The sequence below is a fragment of the Mya arenaria genome, chromosome 16 (assembly GCF_026914265.1).
Source record: "Mya arenaria isolate MELC-2E11 chromosome 16, ASM2691426v1".
In the NCBI taxonomy this organism is placed as follows: domain Eukaryota; kingdom Metazoa; phylum Mollusca; class Bivalvia; order Myida; family Myidae; genus Mya; species Mya arenaria.
This window is the reverse complement of record NC_069137.1, coordinates 31,796,351-31,813,398: the sequence shown is the minus strand read 5'-3', so window position 1 is coordinate 31,813,398 and position 17,048 is coordinate 31,796,351. Positions and strand designations below refer to the sequence as shown.

At 42.6% G+C, this 17,048-nt stretch overlaps 1 protein-coding gene across 13 annotated transcripts in view; it reads left to right on the top strand.

Moving 5' to 3' along the window:
• Nucleotides 1-17,048, top strand: part of LOC128221879 (fibrillin-2-like) — a 106,062-nt gene that overhangs the window by 77,354 nt on the left and 11,660 nt on the right. For all 13 annotated transcript variants that reach the window (XM_052930508.1, XM_052930507.1, XM_052930511.1 and 10 more), the window contains 9 exons: nt 1,891-2,018; nt 3,101-3,277; nt 4,060-4,169; nt 6,605-6,727; nt 7,084-7,219; nt 9,645-9,853; nt 9,987-10,362; nt 10,658-10,893; nt 13,564-13,638. In XM_052930508.1, the coding sequence (XP_052786468.1) occupies nt 1,891-2,018; nt 3,101-3,277; nt 4,060-4,169; nt 6,605-6,727; nt 7,084-7,219; nt 9,645-9,853; nt 9,987-10,362; nt 10,658-10,893; nt 13,564-13,638 (1,570 nt within the window). The remainder of the gene's footprint in view (nt 1-1,890; nt 2,019-3,100; nt 3,278-4,059; nt 4,170-6,604; nt 6,728-7,083; nt 7,220-9,644; nt 9,854-9,986; nt 10,363-10,657; nt 10,894-13,563; nt 13,639-17,048) is intronic.

Below are 17,048 nucleotides of genomic sequence, written 5' to 3'. Positions count from 1 at the left end.
ACAGTGTTCATATATTTCAGCAATGTAGCCAGCATTGCCGAGTTGACACCAGTAACAATCATGTGTCTGAGAACATAGACAGTGTTCATATATTTCAGCAATGTAGCCAGCATTGCCGAGTTGACGCCAGTAACATTCATATATTTCAGCAATGTAGCCAGCATTGCCGAGTTGACGCGAGTAGCATTCATGTGTCTGAGAACATAGGCAGTGTTAATATATTTCAGCAATGTAGCCAGCATTTCCTAGTTGACGCGAGTAGCATTCATGTGTCTGAGACCATAGGAAGTGTTCATATATTTCAGCAATGTAGCCAGCATTGCCTAGTTGACGCCAGTAACATTCATATATTTCAGCAATGTAGCCAGCATTGCCGAGTTGACGCGAGTAGCATTCATGTGTCTGAGAACATAGGCAGTGTTAATATATTTCAGCAATGTAGCCAGCATTTCCTAGTTGACGCGAGTAGCATTCATGTGTCTGAGACCATAGGAAGTGTTCATATATTTCAGTAATGTAGCCAGCATTGCCTAGTTGACGCGAGTAACATTCATGTGTCTGAGAACATAAGGCAGTGTTCATATATTTCAGCAATGTAGCCAGCATTGCCTAGTTGACGCGAGTAACATTCATGTGTCTGAGAACATAAGGCAGTGTTCATATATTTCAGCAATGTAGCCAGCATTGCCTAGTTGACGCCAGTAACATTCATATGTCTGAGAACATAGGCAGTGTTCATAAATTTCAGCAATGTAGCCAGCATTGCCTAGTTGACGCGAGTTACATTCATGTGTCTGAGAACATAGGCAGTGTTCATGTATTTCAGCAATGTAGCCAGCATTGCCTAGTTGACGCCAATAACATTCATATGTCTGAGAACATAGGCAGTGTTCATAAATTTCAGCAATGTAGCCAGCATTACTAGTTGACGCGAGTTACATTCATGTGTCTGAGAACATAGGCAGTGTTCATGTATTTCCGTAATGTAGCCAGCATTGCCGAGTCGACGCCAGTAGCATTCATGTGTCTGAGTACATAAGGCAGTGTTCATATAATTCAGCAACGTAGCCAACATTGCCGAGTTGACGCGAGTAACATTCATGTGTCTGAGAACACAGGCAGGGTTCATATATTTCAGCAACGTAGCCAACATTGCCGAGTTGACGCGAGTAACATTCATGTGCCTGAGAACACAGACAGGGTTCATATATTTCAGCAACGTAGCCAGCATTGCCGATTGACGCCAGTAACATTCATGTGTCTGAGAACACAGGCAGTGTTCATATATTTCAGCAACGTAGTCAGCATTGTCTAGTTGACGCGAGTAACATTCATGTGTCTGAGAACATAGGCAGTGTTAATATATTTCAGCAACGTAGCCAGCATTGTCTAGTTGACGCGAGTTACATTCATTTGTCTGAGAACATAAGGCAGTGTTAATATATTTCAGCAATGTAGCCAGCATTGACGAGTTGACGCGAGTTACATGCATGTGTCTGAGAACATAAGGCAATGTTCATATATTTCAGCAATGTAGCCAGCATTGCCGAGTTGACGCCAGTAACAATCATGTGTCTGAGAACATAGACAGTGTTCATATATTTCAGCAATGTAGTCAGCATTGCCTAGTTGACGCCAGTAACATTCATATATTTCAGCAATGTAGCCAGCATTGCCGAGTTGACGCGAGTTACATTCATGTGTCGTGAGAACATAGACAGTGTTCATATATTTCAGCAATGTAGCCAGCATTGCCTAGTTGACGCCATTAACATTCATATATTTCAGCAATGTAGCCAGCATTGCCGAGTTGACGCCATTAACATTCATATATTTCAGCAATGTAGCCAGCATTGCCTAGTTGACGCCATTAACATTCATATATTTCAGCAATGTAGCCAGCATTGCCTAGTAGACGCGAGTAACAACCGTGTATGTGAGATACAGGACGGGAGATGTAAGGTTGGCTGCGAGGACACGTTCTATGGCACAACATGTGACGACAAGTGCAGCGTTAGGTTGTTTGCATTTTGTTACGTCATTTTTTAACTGTTTTATCATGCATCTAAGAATATTTATTATGTCCCTGGCCCCAATTTCTCGAAACTTCTTAAGCTTAACAGCCTAAAGTATCTTATTTCAATTAGCCAAAATAGACACTTAAAATCAATTTTGATAAATGAAAAATGGTTTATTGTAAATTAATATAGAAACACAAAAAAAGTGAGTTTAGCTTAATCCTGTTATAAGGGACTTTTGGAAATTGGGGCCAGTTGTTTTTGCTACTGAATGTTAAAAATCTCACCATTGTATTTTTGCAAATGTCTAAGTATCTTGCTGATATTTGACATACACACAGTTCTACACATACCGACAGATCTACACATACACACAGATCTACACATACACACAGATCTACACATACACTCAGATCTACATATACACACAGATCTACACATACACACAGATTTACACATGCACACAGATCTACCCATGCACACAAATCTACACATACCGACAGATCTACACATACACACAGATCTACACATACCCACAGATCTACACATACACACATATATACACATACCGACAGATCTACACATACACACAGATCTACACATACACACAGATCTACATATAGCGACATATCTACACATACACACAGATCTACACATACACACAGATCTACACATACCCACAGATCTACACATACACACATATATACACATACCGACATATCTACACATACACACAGATCTACACATACACACAGATCTACATATACCGACATATCTACACATACACACAGATATACACATACACTCAGATCTACATATGCACTTAGGTTTCCTACTATTATGTAATTGATAATTGTATTTTGGAGTATACCATTAAGAAATGGTATGTTGACAATTATTACAAGTGATCTTTGTATTCATATTATGTACCTACTTGGAACTGTAAACAAAATGCAATGAATGACTTTCAGTAAGGAACCCACAACGCCCTCGAAAATGTTAGGTACTAGTTGATCGAAACAAAAAGAAGTGAAATTCGTGAAAAGAAACCGTATTATATGGCTTAACCATCTTATTTACAGATGTAAAGATCAGAGGTGTACGAACTTCGCCACGAGCTGTGACATGGGTTGTGAAGCTGGTTATTATGGCGCCACGTGTATTAATGCGTGTAGTCAGCAATGCGCAGGCGCGGGCACGTGCTCACCGATTAATGGCACATGTATGGAAGGATGTAGGGACGGGCATTACACCACACGGTAAGCTTTGCCGTTGTTACAATGGGTTGGTAGGAATATATTTATATCTTATGGTGGCAGTCCAAATAATCCTTGAACATTTCCCGTTCTGTGAATCGAGCGAAAACAATGACCACCTCGCGATATATATATAATGCACGATATTTCTGAGATACGTGTACTTAAATATGTCCTGCTGTGTGCCAACAGCTGCTGCAGTTGTCCTAGGACATTATAATGTACCCAGTGAGAACAAAATGCCAACACCATGTGAGTTTAGTTAGTGGTCACCAAGCCGGACAAGTGGGTTTTCACCGGGTACTCCGGTCCCCCCCCCCCCCCCCACACACACCACCAGACCACACTCTCGCGCAACATCGTGCCAATGAGAGTGACTTAGTATAAGCTAGAATAGCTTTCTTCACAATCGTAAAATATAAAATGTTTAAACTAAAATGCAAACATGTCAAGCCTATGATGTACTCTGTTATACACTATTTGAATGTCAAGCCTATGGTATTCTCGGTCATATACACAATTTCAATGTCAAGCCTTTAGTTTCCCGGTGTTTTACACAATTTGAATGTCAAGCCTTTGGTATCCTCGGTGTGATAAACTATTTGAATATCATGCCTTTAGTTTCCCGGTGTTTTACACAATTTGAATGTCAAGCCTTTGGTATCCTCGGTGTTATACACTAATTAAATATCAAGCCTATGATATCCTCGGTGTATTACACAATTTGAATCTCAAGCCAATGGTATCCTCAGTGTATTGCACTATTTGAATGATATGTGTTACAGGTGTAACGTTGCATGTGCCTACACTTGTCTCGACGGAAAGTGCGACTCCACGACTGGTGGCTGCCCCGACTGTAAGACTGACCCAGTAGGCCCCAACTGTCGAGTCAAGGGTATTTAATACCATCTTTATTATTTAATGTACAGCGAGACTGTTTTGATGATTTAGGTGTACCTGTCATATTGTCCGCTGGTCCTGATCCTCGTGTAGCAAAGTATGCATCTCAACCCATATTTGTTTCCTGTATAATTATGTAACAGCATGGTTTGTATTACTCCTGGTTTTGAAATACACATCTTAATCCATGCCCAAGAGAAAAGTATATCTTTTACAAAAATGTTCTTCAGTATTCCGTATGACCAAAGCACTAAAAGAGTCCTGAATGCGACAATGCCTATAATAATCAATGGTTTGTTGAATAAAAGCGAAACTAATATTGTCAAGGAACTTAAATCCTTTATTTGCGATACATTGTCAACATTGACTGAGTAAGACAATGGGGTCGATATTCATATTTTTATTAATGATCCAGCAGCAGCCACTCTTCAACGTGGAAACGTTGGTAAATAATCGTTGCTATTGATCGTTTCGGAGACGTTGAGATTTCAACGTTAAAACAACTGCTTGTTGTGGAATTTAAAGTCATCGGTTGCAATAAAGATACATGTAGGTGAAAAGATTATCATTTGTTAGGTATTGACTGGTTGCTATGTATGTAGGTGGCCGCCAAGGAAGTAAGTGATTGCTTAGAACGCCAGTGGTTGTTAAGAAGTCATAGGTTGTTAAGGGAGAAAGCAGTCGCTAAGTTATCTAAAGGTTGCAAAGAAGGTCATTGGTTGCTTAGGAAGTGTGTGCTAAGGAAGCATTGGTTGCGAAGGAGGTCAATAGTTTCTAAGGAATGAGGTTGTTGCTGATAAAGGCATTGGTTGCTTAGGAAATAGTTGGTTTCGTAATCAAGTAAATGTTTGCTAAGAAAGTGATTGGTTACTAAGGAAGTAGTCGGTTGCTGAGGAGTTACTGAAGAAGAAAGTCAAGTTGCTAAGGAAGTCATTTGTTGTTTACGGAAACAATTAGATGCTTTTTAAGTAAACGGTAAATAAGAAGTTGGATTGGTTGCTATGGATGTAGGTAGTTTCTAAACACTACATGAGGCTACTTACCAATAGCAATGGTCTTGGCCTTACGGTTTAGAGGGGATTTTCAAAGATTTAACTGTATAAGTATAGGGAACCTTGGACTCCTGTGCCGGTGCTTATAAAACATTTTAAGTCATTTTCCTAAATTGAGTCATTTTAATATATCACTGGTCATATGATAAATTAACTTAATAGTGTTTTGGCATAATTGGTCATTACACAAAACGATTTTACAAACTCGATTGACCGTTGCCACATCATTAATCGATTACTTCTATTTTATAAAAGTTTTTATTCTGATAGGCTTGATGTCCGTAAAGACAAATTAATGCTTGATTATCATAAAATTCAGCATGGCTGCTGCATTAACATTTCGGTGTAAGAAAATAGTACATGTGACCTCTGATGCCACAGAAGACTTGTAGCCTAATTCTCTTTTCGATACTTCTCGGTGAAGTATTCGTCCGCACTACATTCTAAACATTGTTTTAACTTCAATGTCTGTTATGTCGATATCATGTGAGCAACAAAATGTGTTCAATTTGTCGATTTCTTAAAAATTCGAACATCAAAACCCAAATTACATTTGAACGATGCATACTTCGAAAATGAATAATTTGGAAACTCTTTTTGGGGATGATTCACAATTTGCTTTTCCTATAGCGATAATTTTCATGATATCTTGATTTTATTTGTGATTACCTTGTACATTGCTAGGTAGAGAACTTTCAACTTATATTGATGGAAAATACTGGCGATGATTTTGAACAGGAACAACCATATATTCCACCGAGAACTACTTATTTTGCCTTAAACTGAGATGAGTAACGCGGCATTTCCAGCCTGTTCAAAATTCCATGTAGTTATTAATACAAAAGGTGACATAGCCGCAAAAAATACAAAGTGTATACGTAGTGGTATATATGTGGTATATATGTGGTATATATGTCAGATGAGCATTTCCAACTTTCGCCGAGTTTCTGTCTGTTTCAGAATAGTCGGATAAGTCCAGTCTTTGAAAATCCTTACATTTCAAGTCTTACTTTACCAACCAGTCTAGTTTCATCTACTCATTCTTTATCAATACCATTATTGTCTGATTATAAGTTGCCTGTGTAGTATGTAGAATGCGCTTTTTATTTTCCTGCACATACACTTTTCACTTCTGTTTGGTTTTAAACGTTTAACATGTATTTACATATTATTGTTAAAGATATTTTCCCAAACTTTAACCTGTATCATGTTTCCTAAATGACAAATTACAACACATATTCTAAATAAATGGAGAAGTTTAAGAGTTATCGAGTTTGCTATGACACAGAGAATATATTGTTCATGTGGTGAAGGTGTGTTTAACTATTACATCGTCTTATAGTTCATTCACACTGTCTTTCTTGTCCCGTGTTTACAGAGTGCGATGCAGGTTGGTACAGCCCCACGTGTGATAGCCGCTGCCCCGGAAACTTCTGTCTTAACAACAAATGTCACCGCCAGACGGGCACCTGTGACTCTGGATGCCTGCCAAACTACTATGGTACGTGTCTTACAGTCGTTCGTCTGTAATCAGAATGATTGTTATACATCCACCGCGAGCTGATTAAGGGATTATGGTGTTATCGTATGGTTGGTTGGTTGAGAAGTCTGTTGCAAACAGTGAAAGGTAGGACAGAACGCGTGAAAGCGGCATGCAATGGCTGAAAGCACTGCGCCGTAGTTAAAGGTTCATATAGTATGCATTAGATCATTCTATTCTGCTCTGGTGCGATCATCTATTTTTAAACTTTTAAAATCACACTTTTTAGAAGAATTATGACTGGTTCAAACGATCATCTCAAGATAAACATGTTGTACATGTACATGGTAAGATTAAGAAAATATACTTCTTTCCAGGCGCCTACTGTACGGAGGTGTGTCAGTGTAGCCAGCTGGGAACGGAGACATGTGAGCAGGACAAGGGCACCTGTGTTTGTAAAGCTGGATACACTGGAGTGTTGTGTTCGGAGACATGTAGCGTGGGATGTATAGGGTAAGTGGCTCGAGCGTGTAAAGCTGGATACACTGGAGTGTTGTGTTCGGAGACATGTAGCGTGGGATGTATAGGGCGTGTAATAGGCTACATTGGAATGCCATGTTCGGAGAAGTGTAGCTTGTGATGTCTCGGGTAAGTGACTCAATCGTGTAAGCTGGCTACAATGGAATGCTTTGCCCGTAGAAGCGTAGCTTGGGTGGTCTCGGTAGGTGACTCAAGCGTGTAAGCTGGCAACAATGGAATGCTGTGTCCGGAGAAGGGTAGCTTGTGATGTTACGGGTTAGTGACCCAAGTGTGTAAGCTGGCTACAATGGAATGCTGTGCCCGGAGAAGGTAAGCTTGGGTTGTCTCGAGTTAGTGACACAAGCGTGTAAGCTGGCTATAATGGAATGCTCCCGGAGAAGGTAAGCTTGGGTTGTCTCGCTTAGTAACTAAAGCGTGTAAGCTGGCTACAATGGAATGCTGTGCCCGGAGAAGATAGGCTTTTGTTGTCTCGGTTAGTAACTCAAGCACGTTCTTAACCACATAGGGTTGGAGATGAACAGTCCCAATATATAAAAATACTTGATAAAGGTCAAACAAGGTTCCACTGAATGTACATGTGCATTCAAATCAATTTTATGGCGACATATCGGTGTACTATAAGGTTACTGTCATGACATAACATCAGCAGTAGCAGGATATTTATTAAGTAGAATCTGAAATTTGGGTTCATGATGTCGACGTCCATTGGAACGATGTAAGACATTCACTAGCAAAACAGACGGCTTATAAAAGTCACTGTAAACAAGGATGCTATCTTTTATAAAACATGACCCAAGTATGTTTAAGCTGGTTTTAAACATAAGAAAAGCGCGACCGGGTCCGCTTACAAGGGCCAGTCGCTGTACATAATGTAACCGTGCAAACGGCGAAACAGATACGGTCTAACGAAAGAAATCCTAGATATAGGTGAAACTTGAACCAGACATGGGCCAAGATGTAGGTAAACTTGAACCAGACATGGGCCAAGATGTAGGTAAACTTGAACCAGACATGGGCCAAGATGTAGGTAAACTTGAACCAGACATGGGCCTAGATGTAGGTAAACTTGAACCAGACATGGGCCAAGATGTAGGTAAACTTGAACCAGACATGGGCCAAGATGTAGGTGAATCTTGAACCAGACATGGGCCAAGATGTAGGTAAACTTGAACCAGACATGGGCCTAGATGTAGGTAAACTTGAACCAGACATGGGCCTAGATGTAGGTAAACTTGAACCAGACATGGGCCAAGATGTAGGTGAATCTTGAACCAGACATGGGCCAAGATGTAGGTGAATCTTGAACCAGACATGGGCCAAGATGTAGGTGAATCTTGAACCAGACATGGGCCAAGATGTAGGTGAATCTTGAACCAGACATGGGCCAAGATGTAGGTGAAACTTGAACCAGACATGGGCCAAGATGTAGGTAATCTTGAACCAGACATGGGCCTAGATGTAGGTGAATCTTGAACCAGACATGGGCCTAGATGTAGGTGAATCTTGAACCAGACATGGGCCAAGATGTAGGTAATCTTGAACCAGACATGGGCCTAGATGTAGGTGAATCTTGAACCAGACATGGGCCTAGATGTAGGTGAATCTTGAACCAGACATGGGCCAAGATGTAGGTGAATCTTGAACCAGACATGGGCCTAGATGTAGGTGAATCTTGAACCAGACGTGGGCCAAGATGTAGGTGAATCTTGAACCAGACGTGGGCCAAGATGTAGGTGAATCTTGAACCAGACGTGGGCCTAGATGTAGGTGAATCTTGAACCAGACATGGGCCTAGATGTAGGTGAATCTTGAACCAGACATGGGCCTAGATGTAGGTGAATCTTGAACCAGACATGGGCCTAGATGTAGGTGAATCTTGAACCAGACGTGGGCCTAGATGTAGGTGAATCTTGAACCAGACATGGGCCTAGTTGTAGGTGAATCTTGAACCAGATATGACGATTAGGCGGTTAACGTCGTAATTTTGATTTGGCATTTCACGCTAGCTTCTAAATGATAAAAATAACGACACGTCAAGCCAATTTCTTTGAAAAAACAACATCAAACAGTTGTGAAATTTAGCTTGGTATTTCATACATGAAAGATCGTAGTGTTTTTTTTACCATAACCCATGCCTACGTTAGATGTCGTACTGAAAAAAAACACATTTAACTTACCAAATGCGCTTTGAAAGAAGTTACTTTTTCAAACATGTATTGACTGTTAAATATTAGCTTTAAATATAATCAAACAAATGCGTTGTTCTAGTGTATATAATTCTGATCGACATGTGGCTGTGAAACTTTTAAACTGAGAGGCTTATGTCACCGATCTTAAATCATTATTTTCTGTGTAAGATGGCGACTTGTATGTTTGTTTTGTTTGACACTTTTTACAGTCTGACCTGCGCGAGGGACGGTACCTGTAGTGGCGGTTGTAAGGCTGGGTATTACGGCGCTGAGTGTGACCGGCAGTGTGATGCCTGCCTCAGTAAGGAGTGTGAAGCCTCCTCGGGGGTCTGTTCCATTGGGTGTATCCCCGGTTACTATGGCAACATGTGTCAGACTAGGTGTCCAACCAACTGCGTGGAATGTGAGCGAACAAGCGGTAAATATATCATTTTTTCAATTGTCATCAAACAGCAACCATGGTCAAAATATACTTGTCACCGTGTGCTTCATTGTATTTCTGGTGCTCGGAACGTAACGTGTAAAAGACGTGAGTATTCTCATGATTACAGGTGACTGCACATCCTGCATATCAACCTTCTATGGTCTACCGCGGTGTGACATCGTCTGTAACGCCAACTGTCTCCCGGGTTTAGGGCGCCAGTGTGACCAGAGCACTGGCAAGTGTGTGCACGGCTGTCACGGAGGGTTCTATGGCGATGATTGCCAGGAATCGTGCGGACAGTGCGCCTCCGGTGTGTGCGGCACAAACGGCGCGTGCAACGGGTGTAACGTCGGCTATTATGGCAGTAAATGTACGCTCACGTGCAGTGACAACTGCGAGAGCGCCGCTAGTGGACGGCCATGCGCACAGACAAACGGCTTCTGCTCGAACGGATGTAGGCCCGGATACTTTGGTGATGCTTGCAGCGTACAGTGCCCAGCTAGGTTAGACCCACAAGCATTTATTGCACTTACTACAAGTAATCTGCACTTTGTAAATAAAATCCTGCGGCAAAACTGTAATGGCGATTGTACGTGTGATAACCAGAATGCGAACACATTTATTATGTTATCAATAGTAAAGTTGTAAGTCATTGCTTCATCATCATTTTGTTTCTTCTTTGACTTTGTCTTTGAGCATTTAGAAGTTCATTGTATTAATGTTAAAACACGCATTGTGTAATTATACTTTTTGTTTTCTTATCACCTCAAAGGATGTTCGTATACTGTTTCCCTGCAGGTGCTCTCCGGCCTTCTGTGTAAGATCAACTGGTGACTGCGGCACGTGCCAGGAGGGATATTACGGCCCCAAGTGTGACAACGCATGTAACAACTGTTTCGAGTCCCGTTGTAGCAGCGTTAATGGAGATTGTACCAGTGGTTGTACGGTCGGGAAGTATGGGTCTAAATGCAATACCGATTGTAAAAGTACATGCAACGACGGGTCATGTGACCAGACTAGCGGACAGTGTGAAGGTTAGTCCTTTTTAATGTAGTTTAAATTACGTGCATTAAAAAAGTATATTGAGTATATTTGAATGTGATCGAAATAAAACAAATGTAAAACATAAGCGACACGATAGAGTTACCTGTGTAGTGTTACACCTGTTAGTGTATACCATACTGATTACCTGTTAGTGCATACCGTACTGATTACATGTTAGTGAATACCATACTGATTACCTGTTAGTGCATACCGTACTGATTACCTGTTAGTGCATACCGTACTGATTACCTGTTAGTGCATACCATACTGATTACCTGTTAGTGCATACCATACTGATTACCTGTTAGTGCATACCATACTGATTACCTGTTAGTGTATACCGTACTGATTACATGTTAGTGCATACCGTACTGATTACCTGTTAGTGCATACCATACTGATTACCTGTTAGTGCATACCATACTGATTACCTGTTAGTGCATACCATACTGATTACATGTTAGTGTATACCGTACTGATTACATGTTAGTGCATACCATACTGATTACATGTTAGTGCATACCGTACTGATTACATGTTAGTGCATACCATACTGATTACCTGTTAGTGCATACCATACTGATTACCTGTTAGTGTATACCGTACTGATTACATGTTAGTGCATACCGTACTGATTACCTGTTAGTGCATACCATACTGATTACCTGTTAGTGCATACCATACTGATTACCTGTTAGTGTATACCGTACTGATTACATGTTAGTGTATACCGTACTGATTACATGTTAGTGCATACCATACTGATTACCTGTTAGTGCATACCATACTGATTACCTGTTAGTGCATACCATACTGATTACCTGTTAGTGCATACCATACTGATTACCTGTTAGTGTATACCGTACTGATTACATGTTAGTGAATACCATACTGATTACCTGTTAGTGCATACCGTACTGATTACCTGTTAGTGCATACCGTACTGATTACCTGTTAGTGCATACCATACTGATTACCTGTTAGTGCATACCATACTGATTACCTGTTAGTGCATACCATACTGATTACCTGTTAGTGTATACCATACTGATTACCTGTTAGTGCATACCATACTGATTACCTGTTAGTGTATACCATACTGATTACCTGTTAGTGTATACCGTACTGATTACATGTTAGTGAATACCATACTGATTACCTGTTAGTGCATACCATACTGATTACCTGTTAGTGCATACCATACTGATTACATGTTAGTGAATACCATACTGATTACCTGTTAGTGCATACCGTACTGATTACATGTTAGTGCATACCGTACTGATTACCTGTTAGTGCATACCATACTGATTACCTGTTAGTGTATACCGTACTGATTACCTGTTAGTGCATACCGTACTGATTACATGTTAGTGAATACCATACTGATTACCTGTTAGTGTATACCGTACTGATTACCTGTTAGTGCATACCGTACTGATTACCTGTTAGTGCATACCGTACTGATTACCTGTTAGTGCATACCATACTGATTACCTGTTAGTGCATACCATACTGATTACCTGTTAGTGCATACCATACTGATTACCTGTTAGTGCATACCATACTGATTACCTGTTAGTGTATACCATACTGATTACCTGTTAGTGTATACCGTACTGATTACATGTTAGTGAATACCATACTGATTACCTGTTAGTGCATACCGTACTGATTACCTGTTAGTGCATACCGTACTGATTACCTGTTAGTGCATACCATACTGATTACCTGTTAGTGCATACCATACTGATTACCTGTTAGTGCATACCATACTGATTACCTGTTAGTGCATACCATACTGATTACCTGTTAGTGTATACCATACCGATAACCTGTTATTGTATAACATACCGACTACCTGTTAGTGCATACCATACTGATTGCCTGTTAGTGCATACCATACTGATCAGCAACAATCACATGTGCATCAAGATATGTACAATGACATCAAATAGATTTGTCTATGGGAAACAAATATAAATGCTACAGTTTTTAGTCAACTGCTAGCATCATTTTTATCGACCAAGTAATACTAGTGTTCATAACCATTGTTTTATTTGCAGAAACAGTTTTATATTTATCATATTTTGGAATTGTATTGTATTATTTCTTTCTTGAATACATGTACGTATGTATCAACGTCATTAACATGTGCCTTGTTCAGAATCCGGGTAATGCATGGACAATGTTCAAGATTAATTCAAGTTCTGTTTAGTTCGCTTACGCATGCGCAAACAATACCAACACTATATGTTGTGTGTCCACATTACTGGTATCTGCTTTATTATTTCATTTGATAGTTAGTGACAAGTATGGATCTTGTATGCAGCATTTCAACTTTATTCACAAACTATGAATCACACATTTCTAGTTATACTTGTTTTGTAATAAATGCGGATAAAACATTGATATTCATGAAGTTAAAACTATGATCATTACTGTTCAGCATATAAATGAAAATTTCAACCAAGCAATGACAGAAACATGCGAGAGGGAGAGGGAAAGCTTCAATATTAGACGACTCTGATCTTTAATTTCATTATATAATGAAACTTTATTAACGAATGCAATTTGTCGTGACATAATTCTTGTATGAAGCTTTAAGATTTCATTGATAATTCATTCATATGTTATTGAGCATTGTGTTGGTATTTTAGCGACTACAGCCGCCCCCATCCCTGACGCCGCACGCCAAGTATCCAACGAAGAACTGTCTACTGAGGGGATCATAGGTAGGAATTTGCAGTTATATACAAGTGCATCATTTATATTCAAGTGTATCATTTATTTTTAAGTGTATTATAAAATGTGTCACCAGTCATTAAACTTCAGTCTGAAATGAGTTTTAAACTTGAATTGAAGATAGAAGAGTGCGGAAATAATATTACGGTAGCGTTCACCTGTCTCCTCAATCCTTACCCGACTAAATGTGTAATATATGTATAGTTGAATGGTGTAATCACATGGTTCGAGGGTACCCACAAGGGTAAGAGTGATCTAGTGGTATTGGTGCCCGTCTCTAACTCAAGAGGCGGTGGGTCCGTCCCCACCAGGGTAAGAGTGATCTAGTGGTATTGGTGCCCGTCTCTAACTCAAGAGGCTGTTGGTCCGTCCCCACCAGGGTAAGAGTGATCTAGTGGTATTGGTGCCCGTCTCTCACTCAAGAGGCGGTGGGTCCGTCCCCACCAGGGTAAGAGTGATCTAGTGGTATTGGTGCCCGTCTCTAACTCAAGAGGCTGTTGGTCTGTCCCCACCAGGGTAAGAGTGATCTAGTGGTATTGGTGTCCGTCTCTAACTCAAGAGGCGGTGGGTCCGTCCCCACCAGGGTAAGAGTGATCTAGTGGTATTAGTGCCTGTCTCTCACTCCGGAGGTTGTGGGTCCGTCCTCACCAGGGTAAGAGTGATCTAGTGGTATTGGTGCCCGTCTCTCACTTAAGAGGCTGTGGGTCCGTCCCCAACAGGGTAAGAGTGAACTAGTGGTATTGCTGCCAGTCTCTCACTCAAGTGGCTGTAGGTCCGTCCCACCAGGGTAAGAGTGATCTAGTGGTATTGGTGCCCGTCTCTCACTTAAGAGGCTGTGGGTCCGTCCCCAACAGGGTAAGAGTGATCTAGTGGTATTGCTGCCAGTCTCTCACTCAAGAGGCTGTGGGTCCGTCGCCAACAGGGTAAGAGTGATCTAGTGGTATTGCTGCCAGTCTCTCACTCAAGAGGCTGTGGGTCCGTCCCCACCAGGGTAAGAGTGATCTAGTGGTATTGGTGCCCGTCTCTAACTCAAGAGGTTGTGGGTCCGTCCCCACCAGGTAAAAGTGATCTAGTGGTATTGGTGCCAGTCTCTCACTCAAGTGGCTGTGGGTCCGTCCCACCAGGGTAAGAATGATCTAGTGGTATTGGTGCCCGTCTCTCACTTAAGAGGCTGTGGGTCCGTTCCCGCCAGGGTAAGAGTGATCTAGTGGTATTGGTGCCCGTCTCTAACTCAAGAGGCTGTGGGTTCGTCCCCACCAGGGTAAGAGTGATCTAGTAGTATTGCTGCCAGTCTCTCATTCAAGTGGCTGTGGGTCCGTCCCACCTGGGCAAGAGTGATCTAGTGGTATTGGTGCCCGTCTCTCACTTAAAAGGTTGTGGGTTCGTCCCCACCAGGGTAAGAGTGATCTAGTAGTATAGCTGCCAGTCTCCCACTCAAGTGGCTGTGGGTCCGTCCCACCAGGGTAAGGGTGATCTAGTGGTATTGGTGCCCGTCTCTAACTCAAGAGGCTGTGGGTCCGTTCCTAACAGGGTAGGAGTGATCTAGTGGTATTGGTGCCCGTCTCTCACTCAAGAGGCTGTGGGTCCGTCCCCACCAGGGTAAGAGTGATCTAGTGGTATTGCTGCCAGTCTCTAACTGAAGAGGTTGTGCGTTCGTACCCACCAGGGTAAGAGTGATCTAGTGGTATTGGTGCCCGTCTCTTACTCAAGAGGCTGTGGCTCCGTCCCCACCAGGGTAATAGTCATCTAGTGGTATTGGTGCCCGTCTCTCACTCCGGAGGTTGTGGGTCCGTCCCCATCAGGGTAAGAGTGATCTAGTGGTGTTGGTGCCCGTCTCTCACTCAGGAGGATGTGGGTCCGTCCCCACCAGGTTAAGAGTGATCTAGTGGTATTGGTGCCCGTCTCTCACTCAAGAGGTTGTGGGTCCGTTCCCACCAGCGTAAGAGTGATCTAGTGGTGTTGGTGCCCGTTTCTCACTCAAGAGGTTGTGGGTTCGTCCCCACCAGGGTAAGAGTGATCTAGTGGTATTCGTGCCCGTCTCTAAGTCAAGAGGTTGTGGGTCCGTTCCCACCAGGGTAAAAGTGATCTAGTGGTATTGGTGCCCGTCCCTCACTCAAGAGGCTGTGGGTCCGTCCCCACCAGGGTAAGAGTGATCTAGTGGTATTGGTGCCCGTCTGTCACTCAAGAGGCTGTGGGTCCGTCCCCACCAGGGTAAGAGTGATCTAGTGGTATTGGTGCCCGTCTCTAAGTCAAGAGGTTGTGGGTCCGTTCCCACAAGGGTAAGAGTGATCTAGTGGTATTGGTGCCCGTCTCTTATTCAAATGGCTGTGGGTCCGTCCCCACCAGGGTAAAAGTGATCTAGTGGTATTGGTGCCCGTCTCTAACTCAAGAGGCTGTGGGTCCGTCGCCAACAGGGTAAGAGTGATCTAGTGGTATTGGTGCCCGTCTCTTAATCAAGAGGTTGTGGGTCCGTCCCCACCAGGGTAAGAGTGATCTAGTGGTATTGGTGACCGTCTCTCACTCAAGATGCTGTGACTCCGTCCCCACCAGGGTAAGGGTGATCTAGTGGTTATGGTGTCCTTCTCTAACTCAAGAGGTTGTGGGTTCGTCCCCACCAGGGTAAAAGTCATCTAGTGGTATTGGTGTCCTTCTCTAACTCAAGAGGTTGTGGGTCCGTCCCCACCTTGGTAAGAGTGATCTAGTGGTATTGGTGCCCATCTCTGACTCAAGAGGCTGTGGGTCCATCCCCACCAGGCTAAGAGTGGTCTAGTGGTATTGGTGTCCGTCTCTCACTCAAGAGGATGTGGGTCCGTCCCCATCAGGGTAAGACAAATCTAGTGGTTTTGGTGTCCTTCTCTCACTCAAGAGGCTGTGGGTCCGTCCTCACCAGGGTAAAAGTAATCTAGTGGTATTGGTGCCCGTCTCTCACTCAAGAGGCTGTGGGTCCGTCCCCACCAGGGTAAGAGTGATCTAGTGGTATTGGTGCCCGTCTCTAAGTCAAGAGGCTGTGGGTCCGTCCCCACCAGGGTAAGAGTGATCTAGTGGTATTCGTGCCCGTCTCTAAGTCAAGAGGCTGTGGGTCCGTCCCACCAGGGTAAATGTGATCTAGTGGTATTGGTGCCCGTCCCTCACTCAAGAGGCTGTGGGTCCGTCCCCACCAGGGTAAGAGTGATCTAGTGGTATTGGTGCCCGTCTGTCACTCAAGAGGTTGTGGGTCCGTCCCCACCAGGGTAAGAGTGATCTAGTGGTATTGGTGCCCGTCTCTAAGTCAAGAGGTTGTGGGTCCGTTCCCACCAGGGTAAGAGTGATCTAGTGGTATTGGTGCCCGTCTCTTATTCAAGTGGCTGTGGGTCCGTCCCCACCAGGGTAAAAGTGATCTAGTGGTATTGGTGGCCGTCTC